Source organism: Nymphaea colorata, chromosome 2 (genome assembly GCF_008831285.2).
Source record: "Nymphaea colorata isolate Beijing-Zhang1983 chromosome 2, ASM883128v2, whole genome shotgun sequence".
Lineage (NCBI taxonomy): Eukaryota > Viridiplantae > Streptophyta > Magnoliopsida > Nymphaeales > Nymphaeaceae > Nymphaea > Nymphaea colorata.
The window spans coordinates 35,411,403-35,437,090 of record NC_045139.1 but is presented as its reverse complement, the minus strand read 5'-3'; the positions used below and the strand labels follow the sequence as shown (position 1 = coordinate 35,437,090).

The 25,688-nt window shown below is 38.4% G+C and overlaps 2 protein-coding genes across 2 annotated transcripts; one reads left to right on the top strand and one right to left on the bottom strand.

The window, feature by feature from the left end:
- The first annotated feature begins 7,022 nt into the window (after positions 1–7,022).
- Positions 7,023–19,772, top strand: LOC116247802 (uncharacterized protein At2g33490-like). The gene is made up of 11 exons (XM_031620123.2): positions 7,023–7,335; positions 11,425–11,497; positions 11,867–11,941; positions 14,665–14,726; positions 14,818–14,886; positions 15,382–15,410; positions 15,492–15,696; positions 15,782–16,006; positions 16,972–17,028; positions 17,903–18,923; positions 19,491–19,772. Exons 1-11 carry the CDS (start codon positions 7,222–7,224, stop codon positions 19,493–19,495), a joined length of 1,935 nt encoding a protein of 644 aa, XP_031475983.1. The 5' UTR covers positions 7,023–7,221; the 3' UTR covers positions 19,496–19,772.
- An 883-nt stretch (positions 19,773–20,655) lies between these two features.
- On the bottom strand, positions 20,656–24,579 carry LOC116248929 (ubiquitin-conjugating enzyme E2 27). Its single transcript, XM_031621969.2, has 5 exons — positions 24,100–24,579; positions 22,656–22,704; positions 21,344–21,503; positions 21,172–21,261; positions 20,656–20,934 (listed from the first exon to the last, which is right to left on the bottom strand). Exons 1-5 carry the CDS (start codon positions 24,275–24,277, stop codon positions 20,827–20,829), a joined length of 585 nt encoding a protein of 194 aa, XP_031477829.1. The 5' UTR covers positions 24,278–24,579; the 3' UTR covers positions 20,656–20,826.
- Positions 24,580–25,688: the final 1,109 nt, after the last annotated feature.

The following is a 25,688-nucleotide window of genomic DNA, read 5'->3' as shown; positions in this document are numbered from 1 at the left end:
TCTTTTTCTTGAGAAGCAGACATGAATATCTAGAAATATGCAGAAAAAGCTAGTACTCCAATCCTTGGTTGCTTGGCTGTGGTGAGATCACAGATTGATCTCACTAGGTCAAATTTTTGACAGGATTCTTAGTTTTATACTATGGCCATAAATATTGTTTTCAAGTTTTAAACAATCATGTTTTTCTCGGGTTTAAAAAGACAAAGTTTTTTTTTTTAACGATCGCGGCACATGTTAAAACAATTAATCTTTTAGTGAAAAAGAGAAAAGTGGCCAAAATCTTAATCATAAAATGCTAAAATTGTCTGACAATCAAAAGCTGAAAAAACTGAGAAAACAAAAACAAAAAAGGGCACAATGTGAAAGAACGTGTTTCTTTTTTTTAAAAAAAAAAAACACGCTCTCCCTTTTTTTCGGCTGACCTATTTTTTACATTTAAAGCGTCTTTTAACGCGTTTTCTGTGGCGATGATTCACACTGCCATATTGCAATGATCAAAGTCCTGAATTGGAATATTCATATACTAGGGTCTGGTGGGTCATGGAATCATACAAATGAGGATCTCGGAATCCATGTCTAAGATCTACAAAATGACCTTTAATCGAGTGTTTGTGATTAGATGGAGCATTAGAAACTTGAGTTCCTTTTTCATTACAAAAGATGAAGTTTTGCTGCCGCATGTGGTGCATCTCAATACACTACAAGATCTTTGAGGTTGATGGATACAATTGCCAGTAAGATGTGAACTGAAAGCACTACCGAGTTGCTCATCGCTACAAGATCTTTGAGGTTGATGGATATAATTGCCATAAGCCGAAAGCACTACCGAGTTGCTCATCGATAGGAGTGAACATGAGCCGAGTCGAGCCCGAGTTCAGTCAGCTTGAGCTGGGCTCGACTAATGAAACCTCGAGCTCGAAAATAGCTCGAGTTGGAGCTCGATTCGGCAGTCACGTGTTGAGCTCAAACTCAACTCGATGAAGGCTCCACAAACTAGTTTGAATATATGAACTATTACTTTGTCATAAATCGAGTTTGACTCGATTAAAGCTCAACAAACTTGAAGGAGCTTTTGTAAAAACTTTTATAATTAATTAATGACAATATACCAGCTTTTTAAAAAATCGCCACACATCATTTTCGAGGCAAGTCAAGCTTTAACAGTTCAAGTTCAGTAAACTCTAATTCGACTTGATTATTTGAACGAGTCGACTCATGAACTCGAGCTCGACTCATTAAGCAAATGACTCGACTCGAACTCGTTCAGGAACCGAGCTTTAATAAGTCGAGCTCAAATAGTTAGACTCGTTGTTCACCCCTATTCATCGAGTCTTAAATTTGCTAATACAAATGCAGATACTCCTTGAATCTTCATGTCTTGACGAATCAATTTGATTTTTTTATCTGCATAATGCCAGTGGTTCCCATTGTACAATGACACATGCTAGAGGTTTGCAATCATGATGATTTTCAGAATAGATAATTGTCAGCATGGTAGTAAGAACGGCCTTTGAAGTTTCATGCATATGTTGCAAACTGATCGCATGTGCATATCCATGGTTTCCTGGTTCAGCTGACTATGTATATGAACTGGATGTGGCTGACTGTGCCTATTTGTTTCAGCTATGACCGTAAGTAGCAGTCAGACTGCCGGGTTGGTGAAAGTTTGTCGTTAGTTCTTCGATCCTTATGGGCACTACTTTTTTAAACTGCAAATAGTAGATGTACAACATTCTAGTTGATGTTTCATTTAGGTCCCCAAGCAGCCCTGGATTCCAGGGGCAAGGGCTTTGTCCATGTCGCACTTTCATTTACATGATTTAATAGCATACTTGGTAGACATTTCTAGACCATTTTTTGATGCTTTCTTAGAACTATTTACAATTATTTTGTATATAGAAAAATTATTATTGGGGTGAGAGACACGGTTGTGCTCGTTTAGCCTGTTCTACCAACCTACCTTTGTCCTTCCATTAGTTCAGAACTGTTAAAGAGTTTTTTTGTTTAGCATTTTCGGACCAACAAGAAAATGGGGGTTCGTATTGTCTATATGGGAGCATGCAAACAGTAGACAAGAGAACATGGTCTGACCCACTCAAATTTCTCCCGACTTGTTATGATTGAATCCTGTCTTCTTCTTCTTCTTGTTTTCCTACCTAGAGCTGATCGTTTCAAATCAAACGCAGGTCCAACTAGATTAAGACCTGAAATTCACATGCAATCGGGTTTTTTGTTGTCTGATCTTCACGGAATCACAAAGTCGATCCGAACTCAATAGAGATCAGAGAATTATTTTTGTTACCAAATCCCAGTAGACAAGCCCGAGACGTAAAAATTCCATTATGTTTAATTTAATTTCAGCCTATCATGAAAAAACTCGATGAAGCTGGATATATTGGAGAAGATCACCTAATGCACTGGTCCAAAAACAAAGTAGTTTGCAAAATTACCTCGAAAAATCCAGACTTTATTATTGAAGATAGGCCCCTGAAGCATGTGACACCCCAAATTAAAGAATCGTTTGGGAAACACATGTCGGCACTGCTGAAATTAAAGGTAAGGAGCGTTTGCCATTGCTTGAGCAACTCCTCACAAGCCGTCAAGGTTTCTGGTGCACCTCTCTCTGTGCCGGGTTAAGGAGTGAGTTTCAAGCGTAGATGGCCTGATTAAATTATATATATATATATATATATAATTAATCATAATAAAATATTATAATTATATATTAAAAAATATTGTCAGGCCCACTGTGCCCACCTGATAATTGATCAAGCTAGTCCGGTGCCCTTTTTTCGGGCTTGAACCCGAGACTCTTTTTTTCGGGCTTGAACCCGAGACTAAGTCGAAAGCCACATCAAACAGGAAAGCCAGAAAATCTACAATGGCCTGTTTAATTTCTAATAATTATTTAGCAGGCCATACGTAAATCTTCATATAAAAAAAAATCATATATTTATAGGCACGTACAAGTCAATTATTTTGCTGACTATTGTAAAGCCAAAATAATTTACGTACTTAAAAGTTAAAGTTTGTGAAGAAACCAGAAAAAAAAAAAAAGGAAAACAGAGAGAAAAATCTTTACGACAGTTAAAAGTAGCAACTGACAAGTGCTTCACTAATTATTTGACACAAGACATAAACGTAAATACGACATGTTGCTTGATATGAGATGAAAAATCTAGTTGGTCAAACAAATGGAAGATCTGAATTATTTTCTCTTGTTTGGTAAAACTTAGGCCCCACAGCAATTATTTGATAGAACGAAGGCAACATGAAGAGCATTCTTATGCTTATTACACTTCACATGCTAAAATTATAGTTCACACTAATCATTCTTGAATTTATTTATTTATGAACAATTTCACCTTTTAGATTACTAAATAATTGATCATTTTCAAAAGAATGGTTTGCTTCTCATGTCTTCAAAGATACTCAGAGATATTCTGATGTAGACAACTCCCAAAGTCCAGATACAAATGACCATACTTGCATTTTACTCTATTTTTATTTCTTTATTTTCCTTTCATATGATGATGCCGATGTTGGGGAATTTTAAAATACTATATGTTATTTTCTAGATATATTTAAATGGCAATATGGAGATGTCGTAGACAAGTTTTGGACGAGGAAATTAAAGGGTGGGTGCAGTACGTTATATATATATATATATATATATATATATATATATATATATATATATTACAATATAAAATTGATTTTTTTTTGTCTCTATGTATTTTTTGAATGTGAGTTCAGTTTCTCCCTACCCAAATCCAACCCAATAAACCCAACTCCCATTTGGCCCGCCCCTAAAAAAAATCCTAGCTCCGCCCCTGGTTGGACAAATAATGTGGTCTATGCCTCACGCCTAACGCAATGAGGCCATCTACCGGTCTTTGTTCATGGCGCATGTGTTGTATGTAGGTCTTTTTTGTCTCATAATATCCCAATTGTAAATCTCAATCCCAATTTGGCTTGGTTTTCTTTCACAATGCTTCGATCTCACTTTAGAATACTTCTGCACACCGGTCTAGGCAACCAAACCAAGCAAGAAATGGGGATAAGGCTGTTCACGAATCAAGTTCGAGCCTACCTAGCTCAAGCTTGACTCATTAAATTAAAAAATTAAACGAGTTTATTTATTGACTTAAACTCGATTCATTTACTAAAACATCGAGTTTTATTGGGCGAGTTCAAGTCGACCCCAAGTTGGCTTTACTCGTTGAACAGCCCTGGATTAAAAGTCAAAGTTGGCCCAATCATTCTGGATAACGTTTGCATCCTTTGTCTTGCCGCGGCTGCTGGCATAGAGTTAGCTGATGCTTATTCGTCAAACATGGTCATTACTTATTTCTCTAGAAAAAGAAGAACACGATCCGTAGGGCTTCTACCTCCATGCGGCATTGCTTCATCAGGCTTTCGCCCACTGCGGAAAATTCTCCACTGCTGCCTCTTGTAGGAGTCTGAGCCGTATCTCAATCCTGACCCTCTTTAGATCGTTCTCTAATATTCTACTAGTCATTTGACTCAGTCATGCTAAACTTCTTTCTAAATCTGGTCCTTGTCATTGACGCTGTCACAACTCACAACTACGACCATCACTTATATGCTTGCTTGTAACTATTCCACAACTAGCAATTATTCTAACAAAGACATCGACATTGAGTTCTCTGAAAAACGAGATTCAATTTTTAGTCTGAGGTACACTAATTCAAACAATTTTAGACCTTTCAAATATATAGCAAAATATTTGAGAGCACCTTATATTTTTGCGGTCAACTAATATGTAAATATAGAAACTTTTGTGAGATTGTGTGGGGAACTGTCCATACAAGTCCACATGTGATTCTCCTATGGTGCCTCTTTGCATTGATTGGCACTCAACTCATCCGCATATTTTTTTTTTGGTGTCAAGTCAGGCGATCATATCCCTGAAGAGGTTGGTGCAACAACCGAGGCAGAGGCTAGTAGGCGGTCAGTCTTTGTTACAAACTCTCATGGTGTCAACAATCTGTATTGCAAAAAAGGAGATACTGATATGCAAATAGTGCATAACGAGCACCTTCCCTGAGACACCATAATGCAGCCTTGGACCTTGACAGGATGAGAGGAAGAAAAGGGTTTCAGCCTTCACTCGGGCGGTGGGATTAGCCTCTCACTCACCCGAAGTCACGCAATCATGGACAATGTAGTTCAGTATACTTTTATGAGGACAAAAATGAACGTCAAAAAACTGTAAAGGAACAAAAATACCTCTTAAAAGGTTGTGATATCAGTAACAAATTGTTACTATTCAGTGGAACTGCTTAAAAAATTAAGGCAGATTCATGAAATCTTATAACATAGTATTCTATGAATCTATCTCAAACTTTCGGATAGAATTATTGGACGGTAACAATTTATTATGGATGCCAAATGACCTCTTAGTCACACAAGAGCAGGGGGCAGAAGGAGGGGGGGGGTCGCCTAGGCCATGGCCCCACCCAGCCAATAATTTTTTTTTATATTGAAAAAAATAATATTTTTTAATTACATAATGTATTTTTTGTATTAGAATTCAGTTTGACCCTACGCGGATTTAAAGGTCGGATTGTTAGCCTGCCCTTGAAGAAAATCCTAGCTCCGCCCCTGCACAAGAAGACTCAAATACAAAATACAAAAGTGGGCAATAGCGAAGCTATATTTAGCTAGTGGTGTGAGCCACTATCCACACCAGCTCATCAAAAATGACATTGCAATTTTGAAAGATGCAAATATGGTTTCTCTAAAAACTTTTGAAAGATAGGTTTTGGCTCCGTACCGAGTGACTGTTTGCGGATTCTCCCTCCCCCACCTAACAAAAAACCAACGGAGAAATCTTGGCTCTGCCTCTACCCTCTGCCAAAAATTTTGGCTCCGCCATTGAGAGTTGGTGTTCAGGCCTAAACACCCACTATGCCCTCGGCCATTGGTTTGCAACTTTTACCTCTAGCCAAGGAGGCAATCAGTTTTGTTCGTTGAACTCTGTGGCACCTAAGAAGATGATCCATTCATTTGAGTGCATCCTAGCCAGCAGCGGATCGACTCTATTGGGGTGGGTCAAGTGGGCAACCTTCATTATTGCTAGGACATAATAAATGGTGTAGGTGGATTTATGTCCAATTGGTTTGGCTGAGCTTTCAACTTATTTTTTGTCAAATTTGACTTCTTAAACAAGTTTAGAGAGCACAAATCTTTAGGGTTGAAAGAATTATTGAGACTCAATTATGATTGAATTTTAAGAAGATTTTAACATCAATAATTTCAGATTAAAAGTTTCAATATGAACATCAAACATTTGGAATTTCAATAATAACAATTTGTTAAATTATTATTTATTTGTTTATGCATCGCATTTTTTGTTTCACCTCTTAAAGCTATGCTTTTATACTAAGTAAAGTGATGCTTTATATGCAAGTTGAAGCATGCAAGTTATGTTCATAACTTAAAAATATTTGTTATTTATTTTAAGTAAAATGGTTAATAAAATATTTTTTAAATATTTAACAAAATAAAAGAAATTAATATTCCAAAATAAACCCGTATCAGCAAGCATTATTTGACCGACGTCGACATCAGCCCCATAGATGATGGCGACAATAACAACACGAGTTTATTGTATGGTAAGTGTGACTCACTGACTTGACCTTTCCGGAGGACCCGGCGAATCAAAGAGATCAGGTGCCAAGCTGGCACTCTGTCCACGTCGGACGAACGACGCCTCGCTGACGTGGCACGTCACTCGAGGAGAAGACTGGCGGAGTCAACGGCAAAGGACGGGAATGAGGAGTTCGGGGGCCCCACTCGATTCGTATCGGATCGTCGATTACCGATACGAAAGATTCCGTCCCGCCACATCCGACTCGGAGAAGATCATTGCGGGCAGCCGCGGATAAGCGTCCGGTCGGGTCAAACCATGGTTAGAACCCGGGTTGCGGGGGGTTCTCGGATTTCTTAAAAGGACTATCTTGTCCTCGCCTTTCCCGCCAATACCTTCCAGGTCCGTCTCCCTGTGAGGATCCTCTCTCCCCATTCTTCTCCTTTTCCCACTGAGCGCGCTCTCTCTCTCTCTTTCTCTCGCGTTATGGAGCTCGTGGCCGATTAGGGTTATCTTGGTGCTCACTGGTTCTAAGAATCAGGAGAAGGAAGAAGAGCAAGGGAGAGGGGAGAGAAGCGCAGCTGCTCCCTTGCTTCTGCGAGGAGATGAAGTCCTCATTCAAGAAGCTTCGCGGCTTTGCCCTGCACAAGAGCGACGCAAAAGTTAAGCGGAGTCCCCAGCGGTTTTCTCAGATCGACGAGCTCGCTCGAGCGACGCAGGTCATGAAAGTTTCCTTGTCCTTTTCTTTTCCTATTTTTCTTCTGTTTTGCCCTATTATTTCCTAGGGCTTACTGAAGCTTTCGTGGGATCAGTTATGGATTGCTACCAATCGTGCTTCGATTGCTTGTTCGTTGCGTGCCTGTTGGTTTCTGTGCCGTGAACCTTGATGGGAAATGGGGTTGGTGTTTCATTGATCAATTTGATGGAAGCTTGTTTTGCGTGCTTGAAACTTTTTAGGATAAATTGACCTCGCTGGAATCTATTGAATTTTATTTTTTATGGAGAAAATGATTTGGGGCTAATTTTGCTGCACAAGAGGCGTGTTAGCGTAAAACAAAATTCAACTTCTTTAAGATCTTAGTGTCGTACGAACTGTTGAGTCGATCAAACCCTTACATCGATTGGGTAATGTTGTTTGGAGTGGACAACGAGCGTCGAGGTGCTCAAACACTAACCCTAGTTCAGTCCTTGGTCTACGTCAATATAGGATTTCTGCTTCTCATTATGATCTTCCTAGTGCTTTACGCTTTTGCTCACTTGACGTACGAAGCAGTTCATTCATTTCTTCATCTGCTTGTTATCCGTAGAAGAATGTTTGGGGTGTCTCCTACGTAATGGTATCCCACGAAACTTGGGCCACTTCCGTTCTGTAAATTTGTGATTTTTGTCTTTGAGTAGTTGCTTTTGGGAAGCACCTACTGGGGATGAACTCGGCCTCTGAATATGTGAATATTTGCAGCATAGGCAAAAGGCTACTGAACCTAGTTGGTTGCTTTCTTGAAACTTTGCTGTGCCCCTGCACTTTCTTCACTCTTTTCCTTTTTTCCACCTCAAAGTCTTGTGTCATTCTATTTTTATATGGTTTTATATCAGAACTTTCTTGGAGGGGTTACTGTCTGATTTTCTGGCTGCTATGTTGTCAAAGTCTGGTTTAGGTCTGTGTCTTGACCGGCGTAGGCTAGCTGTTTCCAGGCAACGTGCCATATGGAAATGCTCAGGCCATTGCTTAAGAGTCTAAGACAGTAAGACCCCAAGAGCCTTCAGCCTAGATTATTTTCTTCAACAGCCTTTTTTCTCTACAGTTTCCTTTTTTCTGCTTCATATTCTTCTTATTTTACCATTTGAGTAGTATTTTTTTTCTACTTGTTCTTCTTTTGTTCATATGCAGTTTTTTCCCATTCTCTCTCTTATTTCTCGAGGTTTTAAACTTTTAGTAATTAGGATTGCATTTTATCGCTTTTTAGTGATAGCATTGCATTTTTTTTCTATGCCAAAAGGAGAAAAATATTTCAAGTTAGTGATCTACAAGTAAAGAATGTAAATCATCTGAAAATTGGGAACTAGCCAATATGACTTAAATGACTGAAAAGAATGTAAGAAATATATAACCAGTGTAAAGAAAAAGGTAGTTATAATCTAATGCTTTATGGTTAAGTGCACAACCCTTAGAAACTCTATCTTCATTACTAAAAAGTGACAAATAACATACAGTGTATGCCAGTGTAAAATGACCAATTATTTGCAAAAAAAAAAAAATCAGCAAAATTCTGCTCAAACCTGTTAAAAAAATTTGTAGTGAAACTATAAGAATTTATTAGATTTCACAAATATCTGTTTTGGCTATGTGCTAGTGCAACTGTATAGTAATTTCACAAATATCTGTTTTGGCTATGTGCTAGTGCAACTGTATAGGAATTTCACAAATATCTGTTTTGACTATGTGCTAGTGCAACTGTATAGTAAGAGCGTAAGAATTAAAATTGTTCTTCGCCCATAAAATTCCATATTTAGAACATGAATGTTCACCACCCTGGTGAAGATATATAGATAAATCAGGTGAATCACTAACGAGACATGATGTTGAATTTTGGAGTCTGTTCCTGTTTTTGTGGCAGGAAAAATGTTTAGCTACATCCGAAGTGCTACTGTGGAAGACTCCTTTTTTTCCCAGTATATATATATATATATATGTGTGTGTGTGTGTGTGTGTGTGTGTGTGTGTGTGTGCAAGCTGAGGTTAGACAAAACCCTTTCCAGATTATGCCAACAAAAGGGCACTCCAAATATTGAACTTTTCGCCTTCTTCAACTTGAAGGTCTTCAATCTGAATCTCTATCTGGCGGGGATGGATCTCTTGTTGACACAACATACTACTGTGGAGAAGTAATGGCAGGACTTCTAAACCTACAAGTAGGACAATCCATATCTTGGGTGGCCACAAGCTTGCTTGCCAAACTGTACATTTTCCTACTTTCAATGGTAGAGTTGCTCAATTAGACTGAACTCCAATGACAATCAACAAAAACAATTTGTAAAATACTGTGGCATCTTTTGTTGTACTACTCTCCGTCCTGTTCTGATGAGGGAAGTTTATCTGATAAGCACATTGACTTGTAATGGAGACTGTTGTTTCTGAGGCAAATTTGTGTAGAGAGAAACTATTGGTTGGTTGTCCTAGTGTCACTGAGTATCTCCAAGACCCAATGGAAGGTTATCATTGCTGTAAGCAAAGAGGCAATGCATGTCCTAGAAGACTGACTAAGTCATTAAAGCAACCTTTCTGTCATTACTTTAGACTATCTAATAATTGACAAACCCTTTGAGTACTCATGACCTATGTCATACAGACACAGGCTTTAGATGCAGGTGTGGCAAGGTAGGTATATATAAATAAGCTTGTATGAAAAGATAAACAAAAAATCCTTTTAACTTGTAAAAACAAACTCTTTTTGGAAATTGTAACAAAAAAGAAGATTAAAAGATCTAAAAACAAAAAATGTAAAATCCTTATTATCTTTCTCTCCCTTCACCCCCAGTTCAGGCCTGCTGCAGCTGCTTGTCTCCTACTCTGGCTCGTCCTCCTCCTGCCACCAGGTCCTCCTCCTCCTTGCATGCCATTGTCATAGATATCTGGTATTTTCGATAATATCATGATATTAACGAGAAAAATGAAAAAATCCTGAAAAAAAACACATTTTTTTGAAAAAAATGTGGAAAACATATTTATTGTGTTTTTATCCTGCCTTTTTCCCATTTTTTCGTTTTTTACATCAATATCATCATGAATTCAAATTTAAACTTAAATGAAGTTATTTATCATCATTAAAACGTTGTTTTTATAATTTTATGTAGTTATTTAACGTTTTTTTTATTAGTTTCTCATTTATTTTATTTTTATTTTATCCTTAGATTTTTTATTTTTCATTTTCACATGATTTTTCTGAGAAAAGCAACATCGCCAAAGAATACCTGAGAAAAATCTTGCCATTAAAACTCTGAGAACGATATTTGTGACCATGTTGCATGCTTTGTCACACCCAAGCAACATCTGCACCGATACCCACAGGTACTTTTTGTTGACGTGGGTGTGGCAGCTAAATAGGTGTATGAAGATATACAGTTAATGATGTGTCTCCAATATATTTGTTCATGTAATAGTATGCATTTGTGTACTTATACCATAGATACCAGTAAATGAAAAGGATAGAGGAAACAATATGTGAAGCAGGAAATATTTTGAAAAAATAGTAATGGGGGTAGACTGTGGAATTCAGATGAGCATGTTAAACAAGGAAATCAAATATAAGGAAGTGACTTTTAATAGAACTAGGTTTCTTGATAACTATGGTTTATACAGTCTGAACGGTGCATATTTTAATGGTTTGGGCAAGGTTCTTGAGTGCACTGAACTCCTTTGCTGCTAACACATATACAGCAGCATATGGAATGGTGGCTCATTTTGTTTCATTAAAATGCATGTCAATCAATTTTCCAAGCCTGTACATGAAAAAACTCATAACCAACAGCATCCATTGAATGGTTATTACATTGTATGACTTTGAACAATGCCTACTAGTTAGTTAGATTAATGTGGAAGAGCACATTCTGTTCAATTGTTTTGCAAAATATTTGGATAAACATTTACTCTGACAGGCCCGTACACATGAAAATGGTAATTTATATACTATAAACTCAATCTTGTTGTTTAAAAGTTTCCTTCCTATGGCTAAATGGTGCATGAATGTCATCTACTGTTTTAGGACATCATAATCTTTTTCTTGGAACTAAACATCTTTATGCTTTTGTAGGACATGCAAGACATGAGAAACTGTTACGACAGCTTATTTGCTGCAGCTGCTGCCACTGCAAATGCTGCATATGGTACAGCCATTGTCCAACACGTTAAAATGTGGTTAATCATTCCTCATCTCTTTGGGTTACAACTTACAATTTACCTCCAATAAGTCCTCTAAAGTTATGGCTGTTCAAGTGTTCTTCAATTCTGCAGGAAGGCCATCTCTGATTGTTTTTGTTGAAATTTCTGAAACATTACTTACCGTTTTAAGCTTCGTAAATATATTATGATGCATTGCACATTTAAATACATGTATCCAAATATTTACTCTTGTTTATTAAAATGGATTCAACAGCCATAATTTTTCATCAGCTTGTAAGAATAAGCTTGAATAGAAATTTGTGTCGATATTAGTTCCATATGGGCCTTTCTGAATTGTTGAGCTTGCCTTGCAGAATTTTCATTGTCATTGAGGGAGTTGGGTTCCTGTCTCCTAGAGAAGACTGCTTTAAATGATGATGAGGATACTGGTAAGCATACAGGGGCACCTTATGTTCAAAACATTGATTAGTGATGCATGTAGATTCCGATCAAATACTGAAGTATAGAAGTTGCAGAAGCTGTTATTTTACTAGCGGTTGCTAAGAAGTATTTGTGACATGCTATTTGTTGCTATGATTTTCCTCATCTTTTAAGAATCTATCCTGGAAGTTACCCCACCCACAAAAAAAGGCAGTACAAATAGCTTCTTGATGGTTGTATGGTATTTCACTTTCTTTACATGTTTCCATTTTTTACCTTGAAATAAAAATACTTTCCAAAAGCATATTTTTTATTCCTTCCAGTTTGATGGCCTGGAAAAGAACTGTAGCGGAGGAGATAAAATTCAAAATTTTAAAATTTTTCCTCCTCCATCAAACGCAGGAATTTTTTTTTTTTTTTTGGAAACGGAAAAATATTTTCGGAAATATTTTTCCAGCCAGAGGGGTGGAAAAATTTTTCAGGAAATTTTTTTTTTTACCATTACGAGGAAGAAGGGACACGGAGGAAGAAGGGAAGGAGGGAGGAGGAAGAAGGGAGTGAGGGAGGAAGAAGGGAAGGAGGGAGGAGGAAGAAGGGAGGGAGGAGGAAGAAGGGAAAGAGGGCGGATGAAGAAGGGAGGGAAGAGGAAGAAGGAGGAAGAAGAGAAGGAAGGAGGAGGAAGAAGAAGGGCTTACCGTGGGTGTTTCTTCCTCCTTCCTCCTCCTCCCTCCCTTCCCTTCCCTTCTTCCTCCTCCTCTTTCTTCCTCCTCCTCCCTTCCCTTCCCTTCTTCCTCCTTCTTCCTCCCTCCTTCCCTTCCTCCTCCTCCCTCCCTTCCCTTCCCTTCTTCCTCCTCCTCCTTCTTCCTCCTCCTCCCTTCCCTTCCGTTCTTCCTCCCTCGCTCCCTTCTTCCTCCTCCTCCCTTCCCTTCCGTTCTTCCTCCTTCTTTCTCCCTCGCTCCCTTCTTCCTCCTCCTTCCTTCCCTTCTTCCTCACCATTTCCACCAAACGAAGAAATTTTTTTTCTAGAAAAATAAATCCAAGTTAACAAACAGAAGGTGGTTTTGGAAATATGGAATTTTATTTCCCATTCACCAATTCCAGAAATTTATTTCTGGGAATTTTTTTCCGTTTCCATATTTCCAGCCATCAAACTGGCCCTGAAGAAAAAACCCTGAATATTATTGCATAATTTGAACTGTTGTCCGAAATAAGAAAAATGTTGCTCTCATTTGTAGCATTGACTGTGGTGAGTCTTGGTTAAAACAATATCCTTCATTGTCCTTAATAAGCCCTCGTCTTCTCAAGCAGAAAATAAAAATCAAACCTTTCTAATTGAATGAGAATGAGTGCACAAGGAAAGCGTATGGTTTTTGAACAAGTAGAAAAATATGTGGAACCCATTGTAGAACTGTCACAGTTAAATCCATTCTTTGTTCCATAAGTGTCAGAAATGCCTAAAAGTTAGGGTGTCAGGCTCTGGCTAATGCAGCATCTACTACATATTTTGGATTCTGGAAGCTAAAAAGAAAATCTAAAAATTGGCTGCAAAATATTTACGTGATGATGACAACATAAATCTTTCGTAAAACTGAGAGGAGTGCTTGTAGCATTTTTTAACTCTCTGCATATTGATTGAGAGGAACATTCCCTTAATCATGTTGTGTCATCACTGGGTGCCCTTTCGCACTCTCATGTGAGAATCTGGTTTCTTGGAAGACCTGTCAAGTAATAAACTGGTTTCCTTTAAGGTTCTTGTTATGAGAGTGCTGTCATATTGGGAAGTTCTTAAAATAGATTATCAATTGGATCTTAGTAGCTTCTTTTTCACCTCTTCTGAAAAACTTGGTAGCTTGAGATAAGGTGAAGCAGTAGGAAATAAAAAGGGGACAGTGTGGAAAACTTCAAGGGCTTCAAAAGAAATTCCAGGATCTGTTCATAAATTTGGGAAAAAAGTTTCTGTATCATGTGCAAACTGTTGAAATATGCTGGGAATTTTCTCATCCCGTTGATGACCCAAAATTCAATGAGAATCTGGTTTCATTTTCGTAGGCTTTTGATATCGTCACAGCTGTCTGAACCTCTTGATCTAACTTCCTGGACATTTGGCTAGACTTAGTTACATACACCACAAATATCACTGGTTTTTTCAAAAAATGGGAAAACAAAAGGAAATGACAAAATGGGATATGTTTGTGATATTTGAAAAAGTTACCAATATCTCCAGCTGTTGTCACCAAAAACCTTCCCTGATCGATGGAACTTCCTACAACTAACACGTGAAAAACCTTTCAAGGTCCCATTGATTTGGTGAATCAATTAAAAGTATCGTGTCCTCTTTGGTTTTTTTTTTTTGTATTTTTCCCATTTTTTCAGGAAACAGTCTTTTTAATACATTTTGATTTTTTTGATGTTTGTTTTAATATTTTAGTAACCATTTTGTATTTGATCAATGCTTTTGTAAGAAAATGCATACAAAATTCAAATTTTGCATTTTTTTATATTTTTTGTTCCTTGAATTTCTGAGATTTTCCTAACAAAAGCAAACTTCCTGTTTAATACCTGATGGAAACTTTGCCGGAAAAAACCTGAGAATAATATTTGTTATAATGGTTACATGTAAAGGTTCTTATTATTGTTCTTGTAATGGCCCTTGACACTTTTCTCCTCTCTTTGTGCAACCATCATAGTCTGGTTGAGCATGAACACATTAAGTTGCAACCTTTGTTTGCAGGCAGGGTCTTGTTAATGCTTGGGAAAGCACAATATCAGATCCAGAAGTTTGTTGATAGCTATGTGAGTGGTCTGAGGGTTATTGCCTTGCTTTCTACTTGGATTACAGTAACTATGGTGTGCATACTGTAACGTCATTACTTTGTTATTACAGAGGTCACATATTTCCAAGACAATTACGAGTCCATCTGACTCTCTTCTCAATGAACTTCAAATACTAGAGGTTGGTTCTCATGCTCTCTAGTTTCTGGCTTGTTCTTCAATAACTGATATTTCATCTAAAATGGTTCCTCTAGGTAAGCATGTAGCTCCACATCTATGTTGTGTGCCCCACTTTCCTGTTTATGCATATTTTGTTTCTTAATCTGAAGATTGCCGGCTTCTCTCTCTCTCTCTCTCTCTCTCTCTTTCTCTCTCTCTCTCACACACACACACATGCACATGCATACCAAAAACACTTGTGTGTCAAATGTTGCCTTTCTGGCCTCACTCTGCATGTAGGAACAATTAGACCAATCCCTCTTTGTGATCCATCGTGAGATTATAGCTGAATTTCTTCATCCTTAATTTGATGTACTTTTATTGTGCTACCTCAAGGGTATGGGACGGTTCTTCAATTTCTTTTCATTTCTTTAGCTTCTTAATGCTTCTGTCACCTGATATCAGTTATCACTTTTACTTTTGGTAATGTCTTTAAAAGATTGTAAATCTGTTGCAGGACATGAAACGGCAATGTGATGATAAAAGGTATGAAATGCGCTAGCTGTTTTCTTATCTGTGAGCTTCTATAAACTGTTCTATACTTATATGTGGACCTGTGACAAACAGAGATGCGTATGAATATATGGTGGCTTCTCAGTCAGAAAAAGGAAGATCAAAAAATGCTAGAGAAAACGTTTCACCTGAAAAGTTGAAAGCTGCTCTAGACGAATATGAAGATGAAGCAACTTTGTTTATTTTCCGCTTGAAATCATTGAAGCAAGGTCAATCCAGGAGTCTTTTGACACAGGCTGTTCGGCATCATGCTGCACAGGTAGTGTTAGGTGTAATCATGTAACTGTGCATCTTTCTGACTTCTAATTGAGTGAAGTATGGGGCCTTCTTTTTTGTGGTTGCAGATGAACCTTTTCAAAAAAGGTTTCAAGTTTCTAGAGTCAGTTGAGCCCCATGTCAAAGTTGTTACAGAGCAACAGCAGATTGATTATCAGTTTAGTGGACTTGAGGATGATGATGCTGAAGATGGTGATGATGAGAGTTATGATGCCAATGATGATGGAGAACTTTCTGATTTCGAACAACCACATCATGTACCCAAAACTATCAGTACAATGAGGCATATGGATGTAAGCCGGCACTTTTTAGTTCTTTTTAAAAAAAATTATGTCATCCTTTTATTAGTCACACATGCTACGTGGTGGTGAAGTTGTTGGTAGTTTTTGGTCAAGCTAAAATAGAACATGATGGTCAATTGCATTGTCTCCTCAAGCAATGGAGATCAGATTTGTTACCTAAAAGTTGTCTTCCTGTAATTAAAATTGTGACTTGTGAATATTGTTCCTTTGTCTCGTCATATGTGTTATTGATCTTAAACATACAGCCAAGCTCGCAAATTACTGATCAGATACTGTGGCCTGGGCTTTCACAGAAGGCAGAACCACACCCTGTGATAAAATGGAGAGTTTGTTGTGGATCCTATAAGAACGAAGTTTATCTTGTTCCACATCTTTATTCAAGTGGCCAACACTTTAGAACTTCTTAATGGTATGCCTAGCTAGCATCCTTCAGTGATCTGGTTGCCTGAGTACCTCACATGTCCAGAAACTGTGTCCTCAGTAATCAAGACCTTCTTGTGCATCTAAATGATATTTATATACAGTGTTCAGCTCGTTGAAGCTTGTCTAGATGAACCTATACTCGTTAATGCCCATACGCTCAATTTGTGAGTTATTTTGAGTTCCAATTCAGAAAGCTGGTAGTACTATGCAGTTTTGTTCCTCGAAATTTACCTGGAAAAGGTAACATGGGTTCTAAGTAGAAAAATGAATCTGCCTTTGAGCATGGATACCACTCCAAGATGATTATTATGAATCACAGTTTCTTTATATGATCCTAAATGTTGGATAATTTTTTAATAAATTGAGTACTTCAACATGAATGTTCTACTTCTACTGAAGACCATCCCTGCAGTTTGTCTTATGATTTTACTTAGCATTTTAAAGCAATGTTATGATGTGGAATGTGGATTTTGGTTGTGCCCTGATTGATGAATTTCTTTCAAGCATCTAATTTCCATTCATTGGTCATGCAGTTAGATGATCGACTGGATCATGCTTCTATTCCAACTGTGCCAACTGAACCCTCTCAGGTGGAAGGCTGGAAGCTATTATCCTCTTTTATTTCTAAAATGGATGTGGGAGTATTTATATGATGACATTATGCTTGTTAGCATATAAGTATCTGGTGACATATAGCACAACAGAATGCTTGGCGAGCTGCCTTCTTATGAAACATGGGTGGTATCAATGTGAATCGGTAACTTGGGCATTTGACTGTTATAGCTAGCTTTCTGCCAAATGCAGCATGAGCCAGAAAACGTCAAAAGAAAAAAAAAAAGTTCCATGCTTGAAAGTTCTACACCCTGCCTGGTTTGGGGTCCACTGCATTTAGGTGTATCTGTGCCCACAGACTCATTCACTTGCACATGCATATGCTTACACATGACAGAGAAACATTTTCGCCCAATTGGCATCAGCTTGCTTGACGTTAATATTTGGTTCTTAGCTGCTCATTGCTGCTAATTGTTTATAAAGTACCTTTTAAAATTTTAGTTCCTTTTCCCGTTTCCTTTGTGAACCTTACTGCAGTGTTATCTCAGACAGCCTGAATCAGCCAATACTAATTGAATCACTTTTGTTTCTGTAGCCAATTCAACAGTGTGGTGTTCGAAATTTTAAATATTTTTTAGTATATTTTAAGATTCTTTATTTTGTATTTTATACATTTTTTTCTATTTAATTCTTTAGAAAATGATTGTTTTTTAAATACTTTTTGGCTGATTTGCAACTGTCAGCTGAAGCAATAAATTGTCCAATCACCTAAAAATTAAAATTCACAAACTGATTAAAGTTGATTAATGTCCTTCCTATCCATTTCTCTGACACTCCTATTTGATACATCTGCATATGATCCGGTTATTGAAGTTTGTTCTCTTTTCTCATGTAACTACAAATTTTTTCCAGGGAATTCAAGGAAAGGTTCAGAGGGATTCTTGTGCATCTACTTCTCCTAATGATGGTTGCCATTCTGCACCCATTCTGGCGTATCATGATAAGAAGAGTGATACTGAAGACTTGAGGGAAGTAAAGCCATCAGCAGCAAGGAAATTGAACACATATGTGCTGCCAACACCTGGTGATGCCAAAAGTACCTTGTCTGCTAGTAGAGCTCCTCCTGGAAGACAGATTAACGTAGATCTGCAAGCATGTAGTCTATTCCATTCATTACCCTTAGGACCGAAAAAGCAGGCAGGAGATAATGTAGCTGACCAATCGTCTGGAGCACAAAATTTATCACAATTACATTCCTTACTGAAAGAAAGCAACACCAATAATGTCACTGGTCGAGCCTCTGTGCATTTGGGAGAGGGGGTTTCACTGCATACATCTGACTGGAGAAATTTTTCTGATAATAAAAAGATCAAGAGACAAGCCTTCTCTGGTCCATTGACAGGTAAGCCATTATCAAATAAACCCATTCCATCTGCTGGTGGTTCTACAGCCTCTCTAGAGCCCTCTGTGCTAGTATCTGGAGCGTTTGCCCGGATCCCTGTGTCTCAGCGGCCTCCTCCCTCCAAAGTCTCACCGTCTTCTTCACCTCCACTTATGTCTTCACCAAAAATAAGTGAACTCCACGAGCTTCCAAGACCTCCAGGTGGCATGGCCAAGAATGATGTTTCATCCAAGGGAAGTCTGGTTGCCCATTCTGCCCCTTTGGTTTCTAGAAGTCAACAGCGTTCGTTGGCAGAAAAACATTCAGCGAGAACAACAGCTACAGCGTCTCCATTACCAAGACCTCCAGCCACTATGGCCCGCAGTTTCTCCATACCTTCAAGAGGTGGTCAAAGAACAGAAATGATCAACTACCTAGATCCTCCTCCTGTGGACCTGAGCTTGGAGGTTTCTTCACCTCCTTTGACACCACTCGCATTTCCAACCAGCCAACCAAAAATTGCTACCGTGGAGGTGACTGCTAAAGCAACAGGTGCACAGGATTATCTCTCAGATTTGCGTCTATGCTTATGGTTGCTAACTTGATTCTTCATGATTCTATGAGTTCTGCATTTTCTCTTTTCATTTATTTATATGGTATATGTCTAGACAATTTTTTTTGGAGAACTGGGTCATTGCTTTTCTGGTCACTCGCATATCATCAACTGCATTATGCATCTTACGACTGGATTGCTTTTGTACACGTGCCACAGCATGCGTGTATTGGCACATGCACATGTAAACACGTGCTAATCTAGCTGAACTACATATTTAGAGGCAGCCCATGAGATGGTGATCTAGGAACCTCATGCAGGGAATGCTGTTTCAAACATATCCGTCAAACCTAAATGTTGAATAGCATGTAGGTTTGGACTAATGCTTGTGATATAAATATATGTTCTCTGAATTACTAGATACTTTCTTTTTGCTGAATACTTAACACTTATTATTGAATACTTAACTTGGGATTAGCAATCTTCTTGAAACTTCTGTGGTTTTGACACTGTCATGGTTCTGTGGCCATAGTTATCTCCCATTAAGAAATCTGTTTTTGGTGCAGAGTGACAGGACCATGCAAAGCAGCTGGTGTACGTTTTCTCTGGGTGAAGCACGGCTAGGGTGGAGCAAGATCCCCATGTAAATAACCTGTGTACCATCCGATTCGGTCTTTTGGCAGCTCTGGGCTATTAATCCTGTTCAGTAGTTAATCGATATTAAAAATAATGAGGTGTATAGGTGGCGATGTATGTAAAATTGTAAGATACCGGATTAGTAAGAAATGAGAAAGCTCATTTGTCTCCTTTGCTAATTGAATATAAGGTTTTGATCGCTGACCTTTCCATTGTTTTCCTTGCATCAGCCTCTTCATCTTGAATGAATAGAGAAGATTTGTGATGGTCTCATTTCAACATATATTAGTATGCATATCCGAACCCTTTTTGCATCCCTGCTTCCTTCTCACCTCTAAGGCTCTAACTCTCAACAATTTCATCAGCAGAGTATGATTTTGAAGCTTTTGCCTCCAGGGAGACAATGACGGCCACGGCCGGCCCTTCAGCCTTCGAAGCCCGTGCGACGTCATAAGTTTAGTTTGCACCCTAAATGGGCGTCGCTTGCCACAAGAAAGCACGCCGAGTGTTAGAATGTTTTGATTTTAGATTTGAAGAAGTCAATGGAAATTGCTCAAGGCGCCAGCAGACGTTATGGTCATCAGGCAGATGATTACGGCCTTAGGCAAAACAACCACATTGGAAAAAAAACTTGATACTGAATCCCATCTTACCCAGTCATGCGCCAATACGTCGTGCGTTTCAGCCAGGGCTTCTGGCGCCTCGTGGAAGCCAAAATTATACAATCATACAATCTGAGGTTCAAAAAAGTAAACTGGGGAGGTGATCTTTTGCTGCTTTCAAGAAGATCCTGGTTTATGTTTTCTTCGGAACTCATTTTAAAATTAAAAAATGCTGTTGGCTTCTTATGCTTGCCGAGCAGAGGTACTTTTGATGAAGTTAAGACAGGAACACACACACACACACACACACACACACACACAGAGAGAGAGAAAGAGAGAGAGAGAGAGAGTTGTTTCAGACGAAGTAGCTGATGGATAGGTCGGCCTCTCTTGTCCGTTTCAAATGCCAGAGCCTTTGCAAATGTGGAAGGTGCTGCTCAAGGTCTAAAGTCCAAACAATCAGCTACGAGATAACAGCAAAGAAGGAACAATATATCAGCCAAATGAACAGATAGATATATTATATTTCCAACAATAGCCTTCCGTTCAATTGTCTGAGTTACAATATCGAGGTTCTAAAGCAGAAATGCTAACTAAAGTAGATGGCAGCAGCAGCTGCCCAACCCTTTTGAAGTTTCCACCACCTGTACATGTAAACTAGACGCTAGCTAGTGCAGAGCTTCTCAAGTGCCATGTTCTCGTCTCCACCTGTGCTCTCCAGTGCAGCCCTCACCTGTGTCTCAGTGAAACCCATCTCCATCAATTTTTGTACCTGTAGCAAGGTCCAGTAGATGCTATCAACCAATCAAAATGTGGACTTAAAAGATACAATTATTCTTTTGGGGTGACCATGAGGGATGGAATGTCATGGAAACTCTTGAACGCCTAATAATGTTAAAGCATATACGAGACTAAACTCCACCAACTTGAGCAAGAATGTCAAAGAGAGACAACTGCACGAGTGAATTGTCGCTTTAATTCAATGCTACTAAAAATTACTAAATATTACCTTTTCCTCAATCCCAAGAGATGATCTTTTGGCAAATGTCTCGGTCCAATAGCGAGCAGTACCCACAAAAGTTGAGTAGTCACGCAAGTACTGTGACGTAATAGTCAGGAGTTAAAGGAATGTTGTGGAAAAAGTTGTAAACGGATAGATTCAGAAAGCCGCCTGGACTTACCTGCTGCGCTACCACAGCATCTTGGGGGTCATCAGGCTGTGGTGAAGATAGTAATGCTTGCAGGGAGAGTAAGGCAGTTTTCAGTGTGAGAGCAGGACTCCACTGATCCTTTAGGATGTCCAAGCATATCGCTCCATTCTGGCTGCTAATATTGGGATGCCTTCATAATTTCAAATGTAAAAAAAAAAAAAAAAGGTGAATATATTTATCGGCCAAACAAACGCTACAACTATATAGAGTTATAGACATGAAAGTCTGAGAAACAAATCAAGCTGAAAGATTGCCCAAAAGCATTATTTTAAAATTTATTCACAACTCCTTTTTATTTAGCCTAAAAACCTCCTAAGCAATGGTCAATGAAAGTTTTCTATCTTACAATCACTTGGTTTCTATAGGGCCAAATAGCTCTCTCAGAAAGCAGGAACACTGGTTTCAGTAGAGCTCAACCATGCTGACCATATGAATTGTAGAATACTGAATTTATTCCTTACTCAAATGCTCCATATGTACATGTGTTCTGAACGCATAACAATGTGGTAATCATTCTCGTAGAAATCCAGTTTAATTGGATTTAATGCCCCAAGGTGAAATTTATACTTACATTTCTTCTACACTGAAAATTAGAAGACAAGACTCTAGGACCTAAATAAAATCCCTCATGTCTACAACTACATACACACGCTGGAAGAGAACATTTTTTTCTTCAGTGCCATTATCAGATGAAGGCATAACTACAAGTGCAAAGATGAAATGTGAACTGTCAGACAGATTTATCAACTTGACCGCAAAGGAAACCTTGTTTTCCATACCTTTCTTGCATTATAACTAGGTAGTCTCTATGAACGAACAAAAAGTGAAGAGTATACAAAATGGGAGCAATTCCCATAAAAGAACATCATATACAAGCGTAGAATAGCATAAAACACATAAAATTACTGATTTACTAATGCTTCTGCATTTCACTTGTTACCATTTGAAATATACATAAGCTAAAAGTGGATTACTGGATTCGTCTATGTCCTAGAGAAGAACACTGTGTATTAGAGGACTTTAGAATGAAAGGTGTGCAGAGAGGGATTCCGTGTCAAATTTTCTTTTGTGGGTTATTAGTCACTTTACTGTAAATTGCAAACCATCAATTTCACACCTACAATACTATTCAGATGAATTTCATGGTAATGCATATATTATAAAATATAAGATAGGAGAAATGTGACTTTAGAAGTAGGTTCTAAGTCTCGCCAACTGGCTTGGGACACACATTGAGAGCTAACATGGGTATATAAAGGATTATATTAAGATAATCACTTACCACACTTTTGTGATAAACTGCATCTTTGGAGGCTCAAAAGGATACGCAGCTGCACATAAGGAAGAATAACAAACATCAGCACTAAAGAGTACACAATCAATCACATATGCATTAATAAGTTCAATTAACTTTAGATGCTTTATGTTAACAACAAGCTCATTAACACAGTAACTTCAGGAAGAAAGGATTATCCAGAGAAAGACAATGTCTTCCTCATAAAGTTGACCATTAAGTTTTTTAGTAATTGTTTTGGCCCATACCAACATTTCCATTCCACTCACATATGGCCACCACATACTACATCTATTTCCTGGAAGAGATCTCACTTAGAGACAAAGATCTTTTTATAAAATTCCATATGTAATGCACAATATTGCAGTTATTACAGGCATAGATTCTAATGTATTATTCTTGCTACCATCATAAGTCTTTCCTTCCAAATCATTTTGTCCTCTCCCTCAATTATCATACCTGCCCAACCCAATCAATAAATTTCTTACAATATTCGCACCTCTAGATCTACATTCATATCTGAAAATCTTTCACTAATCATTGGAAACCCCTTTAATTTAGAAATATGCTTCTGAAGAAACATACAGTAGTGCAACTGCATCTCATCTATAGAGACTTGTAACGAAGATATAAAATGAATGATAAGTTCCAGAAGATACAAAAACAAGCACATGGGGATCATGATAAAGCAACAAACTCATAAAGATAGACATTCAGATATTAGACTTTGAGCATAACTAGAATCAAACTAGTTTTAGACAAAGGACTTTTTTGAATGGCCATATAAGTGACAACCTAATAGGAGATCAGAACATCCAATCCTCTTCAATATCATGTTGGTGAGTCATTTAATACAATATGCCCATCAGGAAAGGCCCTTTCGGCGCAAAACATATCTCTGAACGAAAATGCAAATGCCACTAGATCATTAAGGAGACAGATCATCAAATCCTGGTCACTTAATTCACAACAACTAATTACCAAAACTAGCATAAAATCCAACACATTTGGTTCATCTAACAGAAAGGGTGTTCATCCTCATTAGCAAAAAATCACCAGAGCTTCATGAGTTTCCAGCACACTGCCTAACTGCCACGAGTTCAGATAGCTAATAGAATGCAGTTATGGAATAGATCACGAATATGGCAACCATCTTCTGCTCCAATCCCACAGCGTTCACCATCAAAACCACAATCAAACATCGCTAACGTAAGTAACGCGCCACAGCTCCCTCCAGATAACATACAGACAAAAATGAAGACAATAAAGTTCAACTGCAGAGCACAACTATGAGATTCGGTAATCAGAAAACTACGAATGGAAAAGAAAAAAACAACGGTCATCTCGAAACACAAAGGAAAACGTCACAACGAGAAGAATGAGAACAAGGGGGCGCACGAAAATCCTATCAAATGGGAACTATAGCCTCTACCAGGCAAGCGGATGTCGATGAGGAAGATCCCCCCTTCGTAGGGGGTTTCGAGTGGGCCGGCAATGGTGCCGCATAGGTGGGTGAGATCGTCGCCATGGAGCTTGATGCTCACTCCCAGAGTCTTCCTATCCCTCTCGATCTCTACCAACTCCTTCTGCACACGGGACGTGTCAATCATCTTCTTCTTCTCCTTCCTCCCCCCAACAACCCTCTCAACAGACTCACAGAAACAGAGAGAGAGAGAGAGAGCAACCCTACGCTAAAACTATATTCCTCGCCACTCGCACAAGTCGGAGTAGCTTAGGAAAGAGAGGGATGGTCGCTTCCGAATCAAACAAACACGCTTTATGCCCCCTGGAGCCAGCGGTTCCGTTAACCCACTTTTCCGGATAAAGTTGGAAATAGTTGCAGGGGCCGTCGGTGGCGCAATATCCCGCTTTGCCTCTGGGAGGGAAGTGCTAATGCTTCCTAGGACTACCCATTTACCCAAAAAAGCAGGATATGTTGGGACTCTGCACTCGCGCAATATCCCTGATTATCCCAGTTTTGCGGCTACGTGGCGGACGGATTACGTTTGGAATAAAGGGAAAGAGATATTCTAACTTACGTAGTTTAACGGTATTTTGGTGGCTTGTTTTAGAACACGTCGTCGGCCAAAGAAACGTCCTTCCCATATTTATTTTCAAAACATATTTTAACTGGTGGGCTTACTATGGCTCGGAACAAAGCTAAGCGTTTCACTTTATGTGATTCTCTTACCCCATATTATATAAAATTGAATATCATTCTATATGTATAAGCAAATTGAATATCATTCTATATAAAAAAAAAAATCGGCCCTTCAAATGCGTACTAAAATGGTTCATTAAGCAAATGATTAAGGGACTCAAATGCATAATCAAGTAAATGGTTAGGCAAAACTAGCATATAAAATAAAATAAAGTTTGTAAGACTGTGTGGGCAACTGACCACACAAGCCCATGACACAAATATTCTATACTAACTTAAACAAGTCGAACTTGAGCTCAGGCTCAGTTTACCGAGTTAAGATCGCCTCATGAAGCTTGACTCGAATTATTTTCTACTTACTGCACATCTGAATTATTTTTATTTTAGAGAAGAATTTGTAATATTTTAACACAATTATAATTTTAAAATATACGATCATTTGAAAATCTCCAAAAGTTGAATTCGGAGAGTATGAAAGAAATGCTCGTGTTCGTATCTAAGTTTCCCATGTGATGCCATCCATAACCATCGATGGCATCATCTATCGCGAAATGTAGACGTATAAATGAAGATGAAAGCTAACTTTTCATTTTTAATGCAAATCCAAAGTCGGCAAAATGGCAGTTGTCTTTGGTCTTCCAATTTCATATCTTATCATAGGATCAATAATATTTGGCAATGAAAAGAATAACAAATTCTGATCATGATCTACTCTCAAAATTGAGGTATATTCATTCATAAAAGTAGCAGGAAGTGTTTCATGAATCTGCTTCAATCTTTGATATAAATTCAATTGAAGAGCATATCGAGTTCGAAGCAAGCTCCGCCAAGGGGCTCAGAAGGGCTGCGTCGAACTTGGT